We start from the raw sequence: 17,090 nt of genomic DNA, 5'->3' as shown, positions 1-17,090 counted from the left end.
GTGATTGAAGAAAGAGTCTCCCAGCTCCCCCTTGTGTGGATGCTCTACTCCTGCTACGTCAAGCAGAAAACAACTGTGATTTGTGCTGCTTTTGATCAGACATTTCTACAATGCTTTGCTGCTGGAAAGCAGAATAATACTGTCACAAAATTTAAATTAACAAAATATGCCTAGAAGGGATTGGTAGCTCTTGTTCATCTGATTAATGTCAGGCTTGTAAAGTCTGTTCTCCAACAAAAAGGGCAGCAAATGCTCAAGTGAGAGATGTTAAAAACAGAGACTCTCCATTTTAGTCGGTCTTTGGGTTTTAGTTATAATCTCTTAGTGAAGCACCCAGGACCAAATCACAAAATCAGCCAACATCAAGGGAGTTGAATTAGGCTGTATCTGTGTTTACTTTTAATTAGATTTGAAATGGCTATCCTACTGTAGTGCAGCAAGCAACCAAGTCAGTACCTTCCCCTCAGGCCTTATTACTGACAACAACCTTAGCGTAGATCTGCATATTCAGCAGCCGGGTGGATAGGTGTTATGTATTGGGAAATACAGGCAGGATTTGAAAACACAGGATATCTTTCGTACAACTCGATTTTTTGCTCTCAAACTGGGGGAGTGGGGGACTTTCCTTTCTAAAATGTCCGTATTCTGGCAGGAGTTCTTTGATGCAGCTTTTGTCTAACAGGTATTGTCTTATAATAATATTTTGCTGCTCAACAGTGAAATCAAGGCAAGTACATTCTGTGCCACCTGATGTATTTTTATGGGTTTATTTTTCCCTTATGTACATTTCTCTTCCTTCAATATGTGCTTTGAGACATTTCCAATCTCAGCATTCTGCCTGTCTCATCTAATTCAATTGCAAGCTTTTCTGGGCAAGGACCATATCTGGATTCTGCTTTCAAGTTTCATTACACAGCAGTTCTGCAAAGTGATCTTTTAAAAAAGTATCATGATGAGGGAAGGAACTTAACTTATCCATGGGGTTTTGACATGTGAGAAGAGCATGTCCTGATCCCCCAAACTTCCAGCAATACCGTACCCACAGGTAGTCCTACCTCCATGTGCTCTACCCCAATTGGAAATGATCAGTGTGATAGCAGATTTTGCTTAGGGTTTCCGTTAGATGGGAAGAGGCTGTTGTTTTCTTTATTTCACTTTATCATTTTCACATTTGCTTCTCTTTCAGGTGTGAACAGAAAAGTTACCTATTCCCTGGCAGACTCCGCAGATGGTTACTTCTCAGTCGACCGGTCATCAGGAATCATTATTTTGGAGCATCCACTTGATAGAGAGCTTCAGTCTTCCTATAACATAAGTGTAAAGGCCTCAGATCAGAGCATTGTGTTGACTTTGTCCTCGTTTGCCACCGTTACAATTACAGTGCTAGACATTAATGACAACCCCCCTGTGTTTGAAAGACGAGATTATCTTGTTACAGTACCTGAAGACACCTCACCTGGCACTGAGGTCCTTTCTGTTTTTGCTACAAGCCAAGACATTGGTACTAATGCTGAGATTGCCTATCTCATCAGATCAGGGAACGAGAAAGGGAAGTTCAGGATTAACTCAAAAACAGGTTTGTAAAGTGGGTCTTACTTGTAATGCAAAATGAAAGCATCAGAAAAATGTGAATGCTTTGGGGAAGGCTCTTGGACCAAAAAATTTCCAAAAACAGAGACTCAGAGCTTGTCAATGTGGAATTAGTTGCACAGTTAAAAAACAATTTTAGGTTGGAGAGTGATGTAAATTACAGTCACACTCAGCTGCCCTGGCTCGAGTGGAGAATACGTTTCTCCATTAGTATGTCTGTTGAAGTCAATATAGATGTGACAACCCATTAGCCAAACTCTGCAACCCTTACAGTTACGAACACTTGCAATGTTTACCTGCTTACCAGCTGAGTACAGCCTCAACTGTCTGGACCTTAGCAAGCATCAGGCAGTGCTATCAGGATGAAATAGCTGGCACTCCTAATGCGTGATTGCTGTTTATACAACTGTACGCAACTTCACTGACTTAGATTGCTCCTGATTTGTGTTGTCTGAGAGTTGACTGCAGCCATGGTTTGGTTGGGTTTTTTTTGGTTATACATCACAGATTTTAAAAACATACTTCTGCTTCTCTTTAAGAAATACTAAGAAAAGCTACCTTATTTGGTGCAAATGGCTCATTTTCTTTGAATTTCCTCAGTGGATTATATTCTTTATCCTTATTGAGGTTTTAATCCATCAACAGTAAGCTATGATTCTTCTGTGCTTCCTGTAGTGGATCCCCTTATTCTCATAACATTCAGGATGACCAGTACAAATCTGCCACCAGAGCTTCAGAGCAAAACAATCTTAATTTTGAAAGCTGAAGGTAACACTTGTTTGAGTGCAGCTGTAATAACCAGTAACCTGGAAAATCTCAAAATTATGTATTGTGTCTTTTATATTACTGTGTGCAAAAATCTCTTTCCACTCTGCGGAGGCCACTGCCTTACATGTAAGGGACTTAACATAATTATGTGTTGTCTGTTATCTTCATAATGTTGATTAGTACTAACAAAATTTAAACATAAATACACCTAGGCAGCGATACTTAACTTCACATTTGACAATGTAGCCAAGGAGATAAATCAATAAAAACCCATAATGAAGCTTAATCACACAGGGAAAAAAAAAACCCTATTTATTATTCATTAATGTGTGACAGCTCCATTATTACCGGTTTAGAGGCAGGAGCTCAGTTTCCAGACAGCCAGGTGCTGATGTAGCATGCCTGATCAGGACTTGAAAAATAATGCCCTTCACACCATTTATCAGTGGGAACTCTCTGCTAGCCACTTGGAAGCTTCTCTTCAGGGCTCCTGCTTCCAGCAAGTCAGGCTGAAAGGTAGGATTCATTTGGAGAGAACCCAGACGAGATTAAGAAGAATGATCCGAGGTCTGTAGAATGTGGTTTATGGAAAGACTGAAGGAATTGAGGCTATTTAAGCTAGAAAAGAGAAGACATGCTGTTAGTATTCAAGCCTGTAAAAAGTACCGACAAACAGGAGGGGAATAAACTGTTCTCCCTGCCCACTCATGAGAAAAGAAGTTGTGAATGGGCTTAAATTGCATTTGGATTATTTCAGTTAAATGATAGGAAGAAATTCCTAGCTGTAATGATTATTAAGTACTGAAATACATGTCCTAAGAAGGTTAAGAAACTGATGTTGTTGGAGGTTTATAAGAACATTAGAGATGGGTACCTTCAAGAATGGTTAGGTTTAGCTGACCTGTGTTGGGCAGCAGTTGGACTAAATGACCTTTAAGCTCCATACATCCCTGCTCCTGATGGGTCTATATTGAAAACTATTTGGCTTGCCAAGGTTAAGGATTTGCTTTTAAGTCTTTCCTGCCATGCCCAGTATTACCTCCTTCAAGGCATCACTAGTAATCTGTGCACAACTCATTCCCCCCTTCTTGTTAAGGTTATGGGTACATGGGAAACAAGTGGAGGGCTTGCATAAAAATCATTTCTATCCTAGAGGGGGTCTGGGTGCACAGAGTGATTCAAGTTACAGAGAATCTTAGTTTTGGTTGTGTCGTGAGGGAACCCAAAATTTATAAACTTAGTTGAGTGGGGAAGTCCCTGTTTAATCACATAAATGATAGACAACTGATTTCTCAAAGGTATTCATACCCCATTCATTTGTGTTTAATTCATGAGAAGTTAATTATGTGGGAGTGAATTTCTGTTGACTTGTCAGGGCTGATTTCCAGAGTCGGCATCCAGTTCTCCCACAGGCTCTGTGCATGAGCCCAAGCAAATGGGTGGATATGGCCCCTACTTCTCCGTCTACGATACTCATATAATAAAAGCTATTTTCATGAGAAACCATTCACTGCTTCATGCCTTGTGAAGGTCCTTTCTGCAGAGGCAACACAAGTGCAATTGGCATCATTCTTTAATCAAACAACAGCAGTAGAAACCTGACCAAATATTTTTATTGGATTGGGGCAGTGTTACAGTTGGAACAACATATTTTGTATGCGTGCCATGGTGACAAATAGCATGCTGTACTGTTTACTACAGTCAAATCCCTTAGTCCATAGCATTATTTGTTTTTCGCTGGCTGTTGACATTCTCTCCCTTGCTTCAAAGGAGCGATTTCCATTTTTGAAGCTTTGGATTATGAATCGTGTAAGGATTTCTACTTAGTAGTAGAAGCAAAAGATGGAGGTACTCCAGCCCTGAGCGCCGTTACGACTGTGAACGTAAACGTGACAGATGTTAATGACAACGCACCGAAATTCAGCCAGGTGGTGTACAGCGCGGTCATCAGCGAGGACGCTGCCATCGGTGATTCGGTGATAATGGTGAGAGAGGCTGTGGGCGGCATTTAGGCGGGATGAAGACCTCTGCCACATGACCTTTAATAAAATACTGCTGCACTGGTTAATAATGATAACTACTGCATCTTGTATCACCCAAACTGTTCCCTAGCCAATACGCTGCGTCTGGTATCGCTTTCCAGGCTGCTGCCAGTTTTCCCCTAAAAGAAAATAGTAGTAGTACCGATTGTTTCTTTTTAACCCCAATACGCTGTCAAAGAGCAATGGCATGTTTAAGGCATTGCACTTCATGAGTCAGCTAAAAACAAGTGGGTTTTATTGGAAAGGCAAAATTCAATTTTTCAGTGAAATACATAGTATTTATGTAGTCTGGCATGCAGTGTGCCATACCCAAACCTCACAATAGTCTCATCTTGGAACTTGTGGATCCAGAAAGAAAGTGTTATATGGAATATTAAGATTAAAATATTGTGTATGTTTCAAGGCTAGAATTTTGAAAAGGTCCAAGGGGAGCCTCCTATCAAAAACGGATTGGCTTGATGCTTGGCTTGATGCCGTAGAGATGTGCAGTTCAGATGTATCTAGTCTGATGGAATATGAAGTCTTACTTTGTGGGGTGTTGGGCAATTAATGTATCATACAGATGGCTTAATACTTGTTTTGCTAATTTTCACTCTTCTCTCAAAAAAGTTGATAGCAGAAGATCTGGACAGTCCTTCCAATGGCCAGATTCATTTTTCCATAGTGAATGGGGATCGAGACAATGAATTTTCGGTTGATCCTGTTTTGGGACTCGTGAAGGTTAAAAAGAAATTGGATAGAGAAAGGGTAAGATGTGGGACTTCATAACTTACAATGACTTACAGATGTGTATTGATCTCAACTCTGCTGCTAGCTTGTTTTGAAGAAGCTGCTTTTATACTCTGCAACGATCAGCCTAAGATGCTCCAACGGGTCTTTCTAATGTTGTTCCACTTCTTCCCGCCTCAACCCTATCCCCAATCCTATATACAAGCCAACTGCTCTGCTAGCATTCCCATCCTGCACCAACACAGCAGCTGAGGCCAGATCGGGGAAAAAAGCAACCCTGGATTTCTCCTGTGGTGCTACCGGCAGCTGTTGCTGTGTTAATGAGCTGCCTCCTCTCTCCTGCGTGTGCAAGCACACACGTGCAGCGGTGTGTGCAATAGAGTGATTACAACATACTCCAGACTGTGACACCAAGCACCGAGCTGAGACCTCAGCCATTAATTAGCGCTCTGCAAAACATGTCACTGGGGAGGTGATGTTATGAAGTGGCCAGGCTGTACCAAAAGTGAAAGAGTGCTTCATTAAACAGATTCTGCTGCTTTGTTTGCTCACTAGATTATTCATTCAGGGTGATTTATCACCATTTTGCCATAGCTAGCAATTAGCAGCTTTTGGAAAAAAACAAACAAACACAGTTGCCTGTGCTACTAGCAGGGCAGGAGGGTGCTACGTGGCTTCAAAAGTCTTGCAACACATGAAGAAATCCATGCCTTCTGCCTCTGAGCAATGCATCCGCAAAACTGGGGAAGCTGATTGCTATCCTCAGAACACGGGCTCAGCTGGAAAAGCTCTCTACTGGAAGCAGGGCTACTGCTTAAAACAGCGGCAAATATCCTTTCTGTATTATCACAAAGGCAGGATTAAATTGTCAGTGTTGGGTGGCAGAATTACTTTACCACAGCCTGTCGAGGACGGGGAAGTAACAATGGCTGTGCATGTTACAAATTTGCTGTAATATATTTCTCGTAAATGGCACAGGCTTAATTTCTTAATATGATTTTATTTAGTTTCTGAAGTGTACTCATGTACATCTGCATTCAGACACACACATTCATCCTCTCCGGCGTGTGCATGTTTAATGCCAGCTCTGTTAGATCTGCATTTTCCAGTTTCCCTCAGTTAAAATAAGCTGTGATACTGTCTTTATCTTTGCTTCCTTGGCACATTTCCCAGACACAGGTGTTTCTGACCCCTTCAGGGACAATGATACATGATGCCCCATCTGCTGTAGATCCCCAAAGGAAGTGCTGACTCCCAGGTTTCACGGGTTTAAGGAAGCTCATTTCCAGAGCTGTAATCACACAGAAACCATGACTCTTGCCACATACAGCTCTGAGATACATCGAAATGAAAGCAAACACGCACCAAATTTGGGAAAGACCCCACAAAACTGTCAATCGTGACTTTAGCTAGCAGTAGAAATTACAGCTCGAAAGGGCAAAAAAAAAAAAGATTAATTCTCTGCCTCAGTTTCTTGACTTTCCATAGTTCAGGATTCTTCCTCCCTCCTCTGCCACTACACCCCCACCAAATCTCAGTCTTTCTCCTCCATACAACCCCTCCAAAACACTGTTACCTTTTTCTTTAGCTTGGTCCCTCATCCCAGAAAAGCCCCCTTGTTTCCTACGCTTAGCCTGTACTCCTCCCTCCTACCCAAATGGCTTTTATTTTTCAAATGGCTTTGGATTTCCTCTCACCCCAAAAAAGCCCCTTTAACATTACATGGTTCCCATCTGCAGGGACTTGTTTTTCACCTTTCCAGCCCCGCACCGAGAGGCTGGAGCGGGGTGTTTTATCTGGCACGCGTTTTTCCCTTTGCTCGCTCCCCCGCAGAAGGATTCACAGGCAGACATGTCAGCAGGTCTCCCTGGGGAGCGTGCCACGATATACAGTGAAAAGCAGCCGTAAGACGTAAGGATGCTGACATAAGGATGCAGTTCATAAAACCAAACTGTCATCCATAAGCTGTGCGTAGACAGAGCTTTTGCAAATTGTCACGTACGCTCACACCTCGCACATGGGCACATATGTGCGTAGAGGGCCCATGGGTGATGCACTGAACTGCCCACACCCTGCTGACTAGTTTGTGGCTGTTGCAAACAAGTATGCTTAAAAAACATGTATCTTCTACTGAACGGTGGATAATACTGTGTTGCTACAGAGGCTGTGTTGTCCCTAGTAGTCCCGAATGTTTTCCAGTGTGTTTAAGCCAACTGTCTGTGAACTTTTTCTTGGTTCTCCATCACCGTGTTAGAAACACTGTGTTTCAAACTGAGGTTGGCTTTAATCATTAATTTATATAATATCCTGGAAACCAACTGTAAGATAAATAGAATCAGGTCACATATCCCAGCTGACACCTAGGAGAAATGAAAATGTTAGCTACAGTAGTAATGGCTGAGTTTGGATATTATCCATCGTTTATTTTTTGCCTGCCCCTTTGCTTCAGGAATGCATAATCTGATATAGTTATTTTAATACAGTGAAGCTGTTACGTTTATTGATAGCCTTATAAAACAGAAGTTGGGACACAGTGTGGCAATAAACAGGATAATGTTATACAAAGGGCAGGGAAGGTAATGAGGCCAAACAGCTTTCCTTAGAATATGGTAGGTGGTGCACTGGGTGTAAAGAACGTGAGTTAAAATTTAGGACCGCTTTCATGGTGATTTACTGTTTTCACCTTTTTGCAGATATCTGGTTATTCATTAGTTATCCAGGCAAGAGACAGCGGCACCCCTCCTTTGTCTTCATCTGTGACGGTCAACGTGGACATTTCCGATGTGAATGATAATAGCCCTGTATTTACTCCAGCTAACTATACAGCTGTAATTCAAGTAAGTTTATCCTGCACATCCAAAACTTCCCTGACTTTTAAAATACAAAAGCATTTGGTTTCAGTTAAGTAGCTTTTGATGATTTATCTGCCAAAGATATATCAAGTGATCTTATTTAAAGTATAAACATGTCTTTCTTAACTCTTCGGTAAGTTTCTGTTTGGTGAGGCTCTTTAACCTCAGCATCTGCCACACATTTCACTGTTCATCCCTGTTGTGCCAGAAATTGTATTCTGGCCTCAAAAAGTCTGAGCTGGGGCGAGTTCGCATTTCTTTGCACCTTGCTCAGGGTGCAAGTCTTGGTGGTTAGTCAGTCCTGATCAGACACAGTATCAGGCAGAGCTCGTGCGTCCCTGGAGGTGTGGTGGGCACCTCCATCTCTGCTACCGGTCCATGGGGCGTAAGCGGTGCCAAATAAACGCTGCTTGTGAAATGCTGTCCTGGGCAAAGAGCATTCAGCTGAATATTACCGATAGCAATATGTGGTGTTTTATGATTGCGATATGTAACGTTTTAATCCTTTTCTTTATACGCTGTGTATATGTGTAAAGGAAAATAAACCAGTGGGCACAAGCATTTTGCAGCTGGTAGTGACAGACAAGGACTCTTTTCACAATGGCCCCCCTTTTACCTTCACCATCCTCACTGGCAATGAAGAGGAGGAGTTCACACTGGACCCTCACGGCGTCTTGAGATCTGCAGTCATCTTCAAGCACATGGTGGCAACCGAATATGTGCTCTGCGTGCAGGTATGGCTTGGTTTTTGCATCTGCACAGAAACAAAAACCCTCGTAGTGGTAGGTCATCTGTACATTGCCTGTATGGGTTGGGTTTAATTGACTGTATTCTATGAGTGAATACCATGCATTCCAGTGTACAAGTGCACAATATAGTATATTTCCTTTGATGTCCTTAAACCTAATTTCATATAAATATAAATAGGTAGCCAGCCACCTTTCCAATTTCCTCCGCCTGAAATGGATTTTCTGAGCAGCAGCCGTTATGATTTAAGATTTTCATCTTTTTTTTTCTGTAGCTAAGCGAGGAAAATAAGGAAAAATGCATTATATACATATAAATACACTACAGAACAAGTGACAGCAAAATATTGTTCTAGGAAGGAAAATCACTTGTGCTTTTAAGTCATAAATTTAATTATAAATTTTTGGAAGCCTACCAAGAATTCATGAAATCAGATTTCCAAGGTCAACTTAGCTTTTAAAGAATGTGAAAATAAGATATGCAATAGAAGTCCAGCTCAAACTTAGCTTTAGAGTCATTGTTGAGGAACTTTGTAACCAGGATAATTCTGATTACAAAAAAATGTAAATCCAAAAGTAATTTGTCCACATTTCTCAGGCCTGCCAGAGAAAATATAGGAGGGTTTAGTAAATATGCAAGTCGAGGCAATGAACTACACCTCTTCATTGGAATGGGACATAGTCCTACAATCTAAGTCTGAAATGCAGGCTTCCTCCACTTGCTTTACCAGGGTTGATTTCTCTAAATACAGCCTGTCTGCTCCTTTACAAGCACATTTAATGCTGTTTCTACTAGTAGCATCCTCAGTAATTTGCAATTCAAAAAATATAAGCTCTAATGCTAATTGACAGTTCAAATCAAAGTAATGTTTTACAAGTTTGCCATTTAATATTCCTGCAACCCATTTTTTGAGCCTTGTAGGAAAGTAAAAAAACCTCACCTTTCCTTCTTACCATGCCTTCATCCTAAATATTCTGCTTTTAGGGCGATTTGCTAGCCAAAGTTCCCGCATAGCCAAAATTGGGCATGAGAATTAAATTTAAGCAGCATCCTCTAGCTATATAGATCCAAGTATGTCATATAAACAAAGTATTAGACAGACCTCAATGTCTGAGATGCACCAACAGGTTCAGAAAACGGCGCTGTTGAATTGCAGAGGCTCAATTCCTCCCAGCATTGTTTTCTTTAGGGATTTCTGCAGGGAAAACATATTATATAGTTTCTTGTTGTGTATAGACCATAGAAATGTTTCTTTCCATTCATCTGTGCCAGTGTGCTTTCCACCATCAGGTTCCTCCTCTGTGTTATGTTTATTAAAAAGTAATGTTAAAACTGAAAGTGGAATGGGAGGTAATCTCTGTGCATTTCTCTGTGTGTGTGTGTGTGTGTGTGTGCACATATACATAAAATCGTTCCTTAAATACTCCACCCAGCCCTTTTAGGAGTGAGGATGAATGATTTTTAGAGTGTCTTAGAATTACTAATCCTTTCCTAGTAAAGTCCATATTACTATTGCCATCCTGCCTTTTTTTTCTTCAGCTTGTAAATTTTCCTCCCGATGTCCAAATACAAAGATCTTTGAATGTGTGCTACATCTCTACCCAGTTGTAGTTTAGTCTTCTGTTCTTCTCTGGAGCAAATAAATGTGTGGAGCAGTATATCTTAACAGTGACTTCAATGAAACATTTTTCTTAGTGCAGGAAAGGATACTGATTCAAGTTTGCACACCTTTCTGTCAAGATGGCCTTGGTTTTTTTGTCATACTTGCTCTTTTACTCTCTATAAAAAAGTGCAAATGATGCTATCATATGTGCTCTGGGTCATACAGTCATCTGTCCAAGTGCAGTGCTGCTCTCATATTTTATCCTTAGTAACAGCACGAGCACCCTATTTCATTTTTGGAGGGTGATAAATTTTATTTATTTCAGGCATGTTTCTTGCTTGCTTCAGGTAAAGCAGTACAGAGTGCTGTAGAAAAACTCTGAACTCCCTCACATCCACACAAACTAAGCAGGGTCTGAAGCACTTTGGAGCACACCAAGCAATGCAGAAAGTGATGCTGGTATTTCACTGGACTTCAGTCTCTTTTCCAGAGCAGTAGTGAGCCCAAATGCCATTTGATGCAGAATATACCACATTCAAATGGCTCTGTTGTGAAGAGGACAAGTGATAGCTGTGGGATCCTGGGAACATTTCGGTTTGAGTAATGAGACATTCTGCTGACACATTTCTCTCTGCAATCCAGTTAGATGAGATATCTGTGCTTCCCTAAAGAGTTTGTAACTTCCACTGCTAGAAACACCTGAGACGTTTCTTTGCATATGTATTTTGCAAATGCGTTTGGGAAGTTCTTTTCAGAGGTCTTCAGAAATACTGATGCTGTGAAAATACATATAGCAAGAAGTTATGGTTGTTAGCTGTGTTATATGTGTGTTTTATTTCGTTTTTTATTATTTTATTTTTTCTAAATTACATTAGGCAAAGGACTCTGGGAAGCCTCAGCAGGTTTCCCACACCTACATTCAGGTGAGGGTTATTGAAGAAAGCATTCACAAACCAACTGCCATTCCACTGGAGATTTTCATTGTCACCATGGAAGATGATTTTCCTGGGGGAGTCATTGGGAAAATTCATGCCACAGATCAGGATGTGTACGATGTCCTCACATATACGCTAAAATCAGAGCAGAAAAGTTTGTTCAAGGTCAACAGCCATGATGGGAAGATAATTGCCCTTGGAGGGCTTGATAACGGCAAGTATGTCCTGAATGTCTCTGTCAGTGATGGCCGGTTCCAGGTACCCATCGACGTTGTTGTCCACGTTGAGCAATTGCTACAAGAAATGCTGCAGAACACAGTCACCATCCGTTTTGAGAATGTTTCCCCGGAAGACTTTGTGGGCCTTCACATGCACGGGTTCAGGCGTACCTTGCGAAACGCAGTGCTCTCCCAAAAACAAGACAGCCTGCACATCATCAGTATTCAGCCAGTGGCAGGCAGCAATCAGCTTGACATGCTGTTTGCAGTTCAGATGCACAACGGTGGTTTCTATAAGCCTGCCTATTTGATTCAGAAGCTTACCAATGCAAGGAGACACTTGGAAAATGTGATTCGTATTTCTGCTATCTTGGAGAAGAATTGCTCTGGACTGGATTGTCAGGAACAACACTGTGAGCAAAGTCTATCTATTGATTCACATTCCCTGATGACCTATAGCACGGCACGAATTAGTTTTGTGTGCCCCCGCTTTTACAGGAATGTGCGCTGCATGTGCAATGGTGAGTACCGCTCCCTCTTCCCCTCCCATCTTTACACATTATGCGATAGCATCGGTTTTATTCCTCTGATGCAGATTAGAAAGGGCATTTCAATTCGGTCCGTTAAAGCACGACTGGCTGATGTATTGTGGGAATTGATTTCTCAGGCTCAGGAAGAATTGTTCATGTTTACTGATGTAAATGGAAGTTGATGAACTTTGGCCTTTTACGACAAAGACTGCTTTCCTGGAGGCTCTGTAATCAGAGCCATCAACCGATTTCCAGGGGAGGGGAAGGAAGGGGAGAGGAAGGGAGAAGAGAGGGAGGGATGTGGTTTCCCGCCCAGTCAGTGCCACCACTGGAATAAACCTGGAGTGTGACCGTAGCAGAACAGCCTGGTCTGCAAGGATGCACCAGCAGCCTCCAACGAAAAGGACCCCTGACCTAAGGAGTGCAGGTGGAAAGGGCTTTTCCAGTCCCATTTGTGCAGAGAGGCATGGAAACCAATGAAGTATTTTGTTAAATAACTGCAAAAAAACACTTCCTGACCTTTAATGCTACAGTAGGTGACAGGGTGAGTTTTTGGCTGGGTTTCAGGCGGCTCCACATTTTGGCAGAGATTTCACAGGGGCATATATGACAAATAGACTCAACAGCCAATCTTCCTTGTGATTCTGCACTTGGAGTATAAAACCTCAGGCAGTTATAATAATAGTTCTGTTTCTTTTATTTGCTAGGCTACTTACTCCTCATTCCACTTCATTTAAGAGCGGAGAAAAAAGCTGCTGTAAAATCAATACATCTAAGTCTCCCTCATCTTAAGCACACATGCACACATACACACACAGAGCAGTACGAGAATTCAGCAGCCATGTCTCTCAGTAACCAACATTTGTTTCTGCAGCAGTCAGCAGGATTTCGTGTCTTACCGTCAACTTCAGTGGGGATGAAAATAGGCATAAATTGCATAGAACTTAACTAGAAATCATTGTCTCCTGCGGCACGTGAATAATAATGCCATAGAAGTTCAGTTCTGTAAAAATATCAGAATTCTGTATCTGAGGTATTTTCACGTGCATTCAAGAGCAGACTATCTGGTCAATTTTTAAGTAATAGCATTGTAAGTTTCAAACAGATGTATCTATTCTAAAAATAGTCAGCATTTTGTTACACATGAAACGCTCTGAAATAAAGGATTTTCACACGTTTAAAAGGGACAATGCTGCAATATCCTCCAGACGAGTCCAGGAGCCAGTGCAGGAGCACTGTCTGCAAAACACTTTTATATTCTCTAACTCATAGCTTTGTCTCATTTTTATACCCAGAAATCACAAATCCTCATCTCCATGGGGATAGTGATAGCCCTCACTGTCAGAAATTGGTTTTCTGGCAGCCAAAAATTTCACTGTTTATAATTTCATTTCACTACTTATTAAAGTCAATAATAATGTATTATTCCCTTCAGATACTAATAGTAAGTGGATCTGCCTCATAATCCCTTAGCTTAGCTCCAGAAAAAGGATTTTGCAATGCAATACAGTTCTGATCCAGCAGCTCTCTCCCTTTTCCTCCCTGCACAGCAAGTTTGCACTGGAAGCACAAAAATTCAGCTGGGCCAGCGATTTCCAAATTTTTCTGCCACGTACTAGTCAATCCTCAAAATGCATGGCAGGCGGACGGAAAGGCAGTGTGGTTTTGCAGACCATCTGTGGTCCCTAGCCTCTGGACCATTTATCATAGCCTTGAAGACTGCTGTATGGAAATCACTGCAACAGGCAGCTTGTCCTGGTCCAGCTGGAAAGCTGGGTGGGTTCCCATAGCTCCCATTCGAGCCACTATGTGCTGATTTCCCATGGGTCATCCACAGGACTTGGGGTGGGGTTGTGCATGTCCAGTCCACCACCCAGCCTGTAGCAAAAGTGTCCAGAGCTGCTGATTTAAGTACAGCTGCCAGAAGGGTGAAAGCCTTGGTGCCTATTACTTGCACGGAGATAAGAGATCTTGAGGGGAAGTAAAAAAATCCATGCGTTGCCCTTCTCCACATTAGTTAATGCTTCAGCCTCTTCTACTGTTTTTAATTAAAGGAGCCAGAAGAAATATGTTCGTATTTAGGTAAATACACAGACACACACTGTGTTTTATCACATAGCAGGTAACACAGGCTTCTGAGGGTATATTAATTAGAGAATGTATGTATAGTTCTGCTTTCGTGAAGGCTAAAGACTAGGCCCAATAAAAGAGTTAGAAAAATGCAAATACTTCTTTGATCGGTAGTTCTTGTACATGCACATAAATGCAGCAAGTCAGGAAAAAGAGCACAAAATACTAGAATAAATTTTTTTGCCTTGTTTAACAAGACAGCATTAGCAAGATATTATCAGTATAATAAAAGTATTATACTTCCTTTGTTACTAGGATAGTTTCATGATCCAGTCCAGTAAATATTAATAGCTTGAATTATGACAAAGCCATTAAAGTATTGCATATGTTTCCAGAGATCTGATTCAATTATGACCCAGAAAGCTTAAGTCTGAACTAATTCTCTCGTTCTTGAAATATGTATCATACTTGGAGTGTTTTTTCCCACTGGCAGATATCACAGATACGCACAATTTATGCATGCCAGCTGTGCATAACTTACCTAGATTACCTTTGTGAGCAAACAGAGTTATCTAACATGAAAATGTAGGGAGACTGCAAAGCGGGCAGTGGGTGAACTTCAGAGCTTCAGCAGCTCAGTTCTGGAAGGATAAGTTCGAAAGTTCAGGTGCATCAATCTAAGCCTTTAAAATCAATAAAATTGAACTAAAGAGTTTTCCAATAACAGACTGTGTCCTTAGCTTTCTAGCTCACCTGCTTGTGTTTGTATGAAAAATATTGTAACAAACTGGGGTTTGTTTCAGTGTGGCTATAGGGGCTATGCAATTGCCACTCTCCCATCACATGACGTGAGGTATGCAAACATCTGTCAGTGCTTGTGGGAAAGAAAGATAGGAGGACTGAAATAAATATATTCATGTAAAATAATTCTCATGACATTCTCATTTTTCAGAAGCAAAAATCTATTCTGTATTTTTATTTTTTCATGATGCAAAGTAATTCTTTTGTGTTGAGACAAAGAAGCAGGTTTTGTTGGGACTACTTTGCTATAGAGTAGTTCTGCATTATAATCTTACAAAAGTGAGGTTACATTAATATGTTTATGGGAGAGGGCTGGATTGAAATCATCTTGACAAATGTGGGTATATATCTACATCTGAGCTGGTCACTCCAGGCCTCATTTGCACACAGTGGAAAGAATGAGGTATTTTTAATGATGTGATACATCTCTCCCTAGATGTCTAAAATCAGTGGGATGAATCATGCCCTAAAGTTAGATGAGATGAATTCCATTTCAAGTGTTTAATATGGTTCTGGCTTAATAATTTGAAAGAATTTTTCTAATAGACCCAGAAGTGTTCAGCAAAAGTGCAGACACTCACATCCACGTTATTTAATCAAGTGAATAGCAGCCTTGGACCACTTTCTCGTGAAACCAGGCAATTCAGACTTTATGGAGCCACTTCTAGCATTTTGTGAATGTTCTGACAAAAGGAAATCATAGACTGTGATGATCTGCTATTAATATAGGACCTAATCTTCAGAGGTGGTTTGTGTCCTCAGCTCCAGAGAGCACACGGTGCCTCTTAAAGAGTCCTGGGTGTTTTGCAGGACTGGGCATCAGGAACCCGAATCCTATGTGTACAGCACTGCTTTTCCCATTTTCAGGGAGCACACACATACTAATGAGCCTCAAGTTGTCCTGGCAAGGTAGTCAGGAAGACTGAAGAAGAAGGTGTCCTTCTTGTGCTTGGGAACAAAGAACTGCAGATAAATTTGATAGATTTGATTTGGCTGTAGTCCTTTTAACATTGCACTTGTGTAAGGAGAGATGTTTCTCCCTGTGAATATCCCCCATTTTTAGGCCCCCACTGAGAATGCACAATCTCGTATAAAACGTGGGAGAGCTGATGTGTCAAGTGGAGGCATGACTCTAGAATCGGGCAACTGTTATCTATCACTTAAGGGTTCTTAAGGGAAGCTGTGATCAAGGAGTCGATGGAAGAGGTCAAATGTCTAAGTTCCTCTAAAACTGGGAGAGAATCTGACTCACTAGGACTTACTGTGTGACACAAAGTTTTCCAGAGGCACTTGAGCTAACTGAAACCCATGGCTGACTTGTGCAGAACCAGGTTTGTGGTATCTGCACTTAGATGTATATCGTAATCATTGCTTACAATACCTGGTCACCATGCTCCAAAAATAAAAACAAATTGCAGCTCATGAGTTGACTGTCTTCCCGCCCCACTAAGCTAATTATTAGGTTGTTTAAAAGTAAGTTTGGAGCTTTGCTTTATATGCTTTCTGGGACTCTGGCCTTCAGGAGTCACCTTTCAAGCTTTCTTCTGCTAGCAAGAGAAACAGACTCTTTTTTAATATTCATACAGATTCAGGAGAACGGTCTTACAGAAAAACACCAAATATCTTAAGGCTCAAGTTAAAGGTGTTGAAGCACTCAATTTTCAAAATATATACACATGCTTGGAAGTGATCCTTCTTTGGATGGAGAGGAATTAAATAAACTTCTCATTTTGCAATGGAAGAGCGTTTTCCTCCTCAGTATACTAGTAGGGAGATTATAATACTTTTACCTTCTTTTAGATTATTAAACTGAAGATGATCTGTCAAAATCAAGTGAGTTTGTTCCACCTTTTCCTGCCATGCACTGGTTGACGCTAGCTCATGTGTCTGTGATACCTTGTGGAGAACAGCTTTACTAATACTAATGTGAGTTTCAAGGGAGTGCGGTGGATTGACTGGACTTGCCTACAGAAAAAAAAAGATCAATTCAAATCCATATTTCTTGAATCTATTATTGGGTGGTAAATAGACTGTTCTTTGGAGTGGAAATGCAACATTAGAATAATTTTATTTAAACTCAGGCTGTAAATCTTTGATGTGGACAACATAACCTTGAACGATTTCACAATTTTGCTCTGCATAGTTGTGAAATCAGCCTGAAAATGCGTGTTAGCTAGGGCAATGCAATAATGCGGATTTGTAGCT

The 17,090-nt window shown here is 41.1% G+C and overlaps 1 protein-coding gene across 1 annotated transcript in view; it reads left to right on the top strand.

Moving 5' to 3' along the window:
- FAT3 (FAT atypical cadherin 3) overlaps positions 1 to 17,090 on the top strand; it is a 330,887-nt gene that overhangs the window by 277,253 nt on the left and 36,544 nt on the right. Inside the window, exons 13-18 of the mRNA XM_075491129.1 lie at positions 1,187 to 1,576; positions 4,129 to 4,343; positions 5,010 to 5,147; positions 7,823 to 7,966; positions 8,518 to 8,715; positions 11,207 to 12,005. Coding sequence (XP_075347244.1) covers positions 1,187 to 1,576; positions 4,129 to 4,343; positions 5,010 to 5,147; positions 7,823 to 7,966; positions 8,518 to 8,715; positions 11,207 to 12,005 — 1,884 coding nt within the window. The remainder of the gene's footprint in view (positions 1 to 1,186; positions 1,577 to 4,128; positions 4,344 to 5,009; positions 5,148 to 7,822; positions 7,967 to 8,517; positions 8,716 to 11,206; positions 12,006 to 17,090) is intronic.

This window comes from Mycteria americana, chromosome 1 (genome assembly GCF_035582795.1).
Source record: "Mycteria americana isolate JAX WOST 10 ecotype Jacksonville Zoo and Gardens chromosome 1, USCA_MyAme_1.0, whole genome shotgun sequence".
Classification (NCBI taxonomy): domain Eukaryota; kingdom Metazoa; phylum Chordata; class Aves; order Ciconiiformes; family Ciconiidae; genus Mycteria; species Mycteria americana.
Note: the sequence above shows the minus strand (reverse complement) of the source record. Positions and strands in the feature narration are given on the sequence as shown.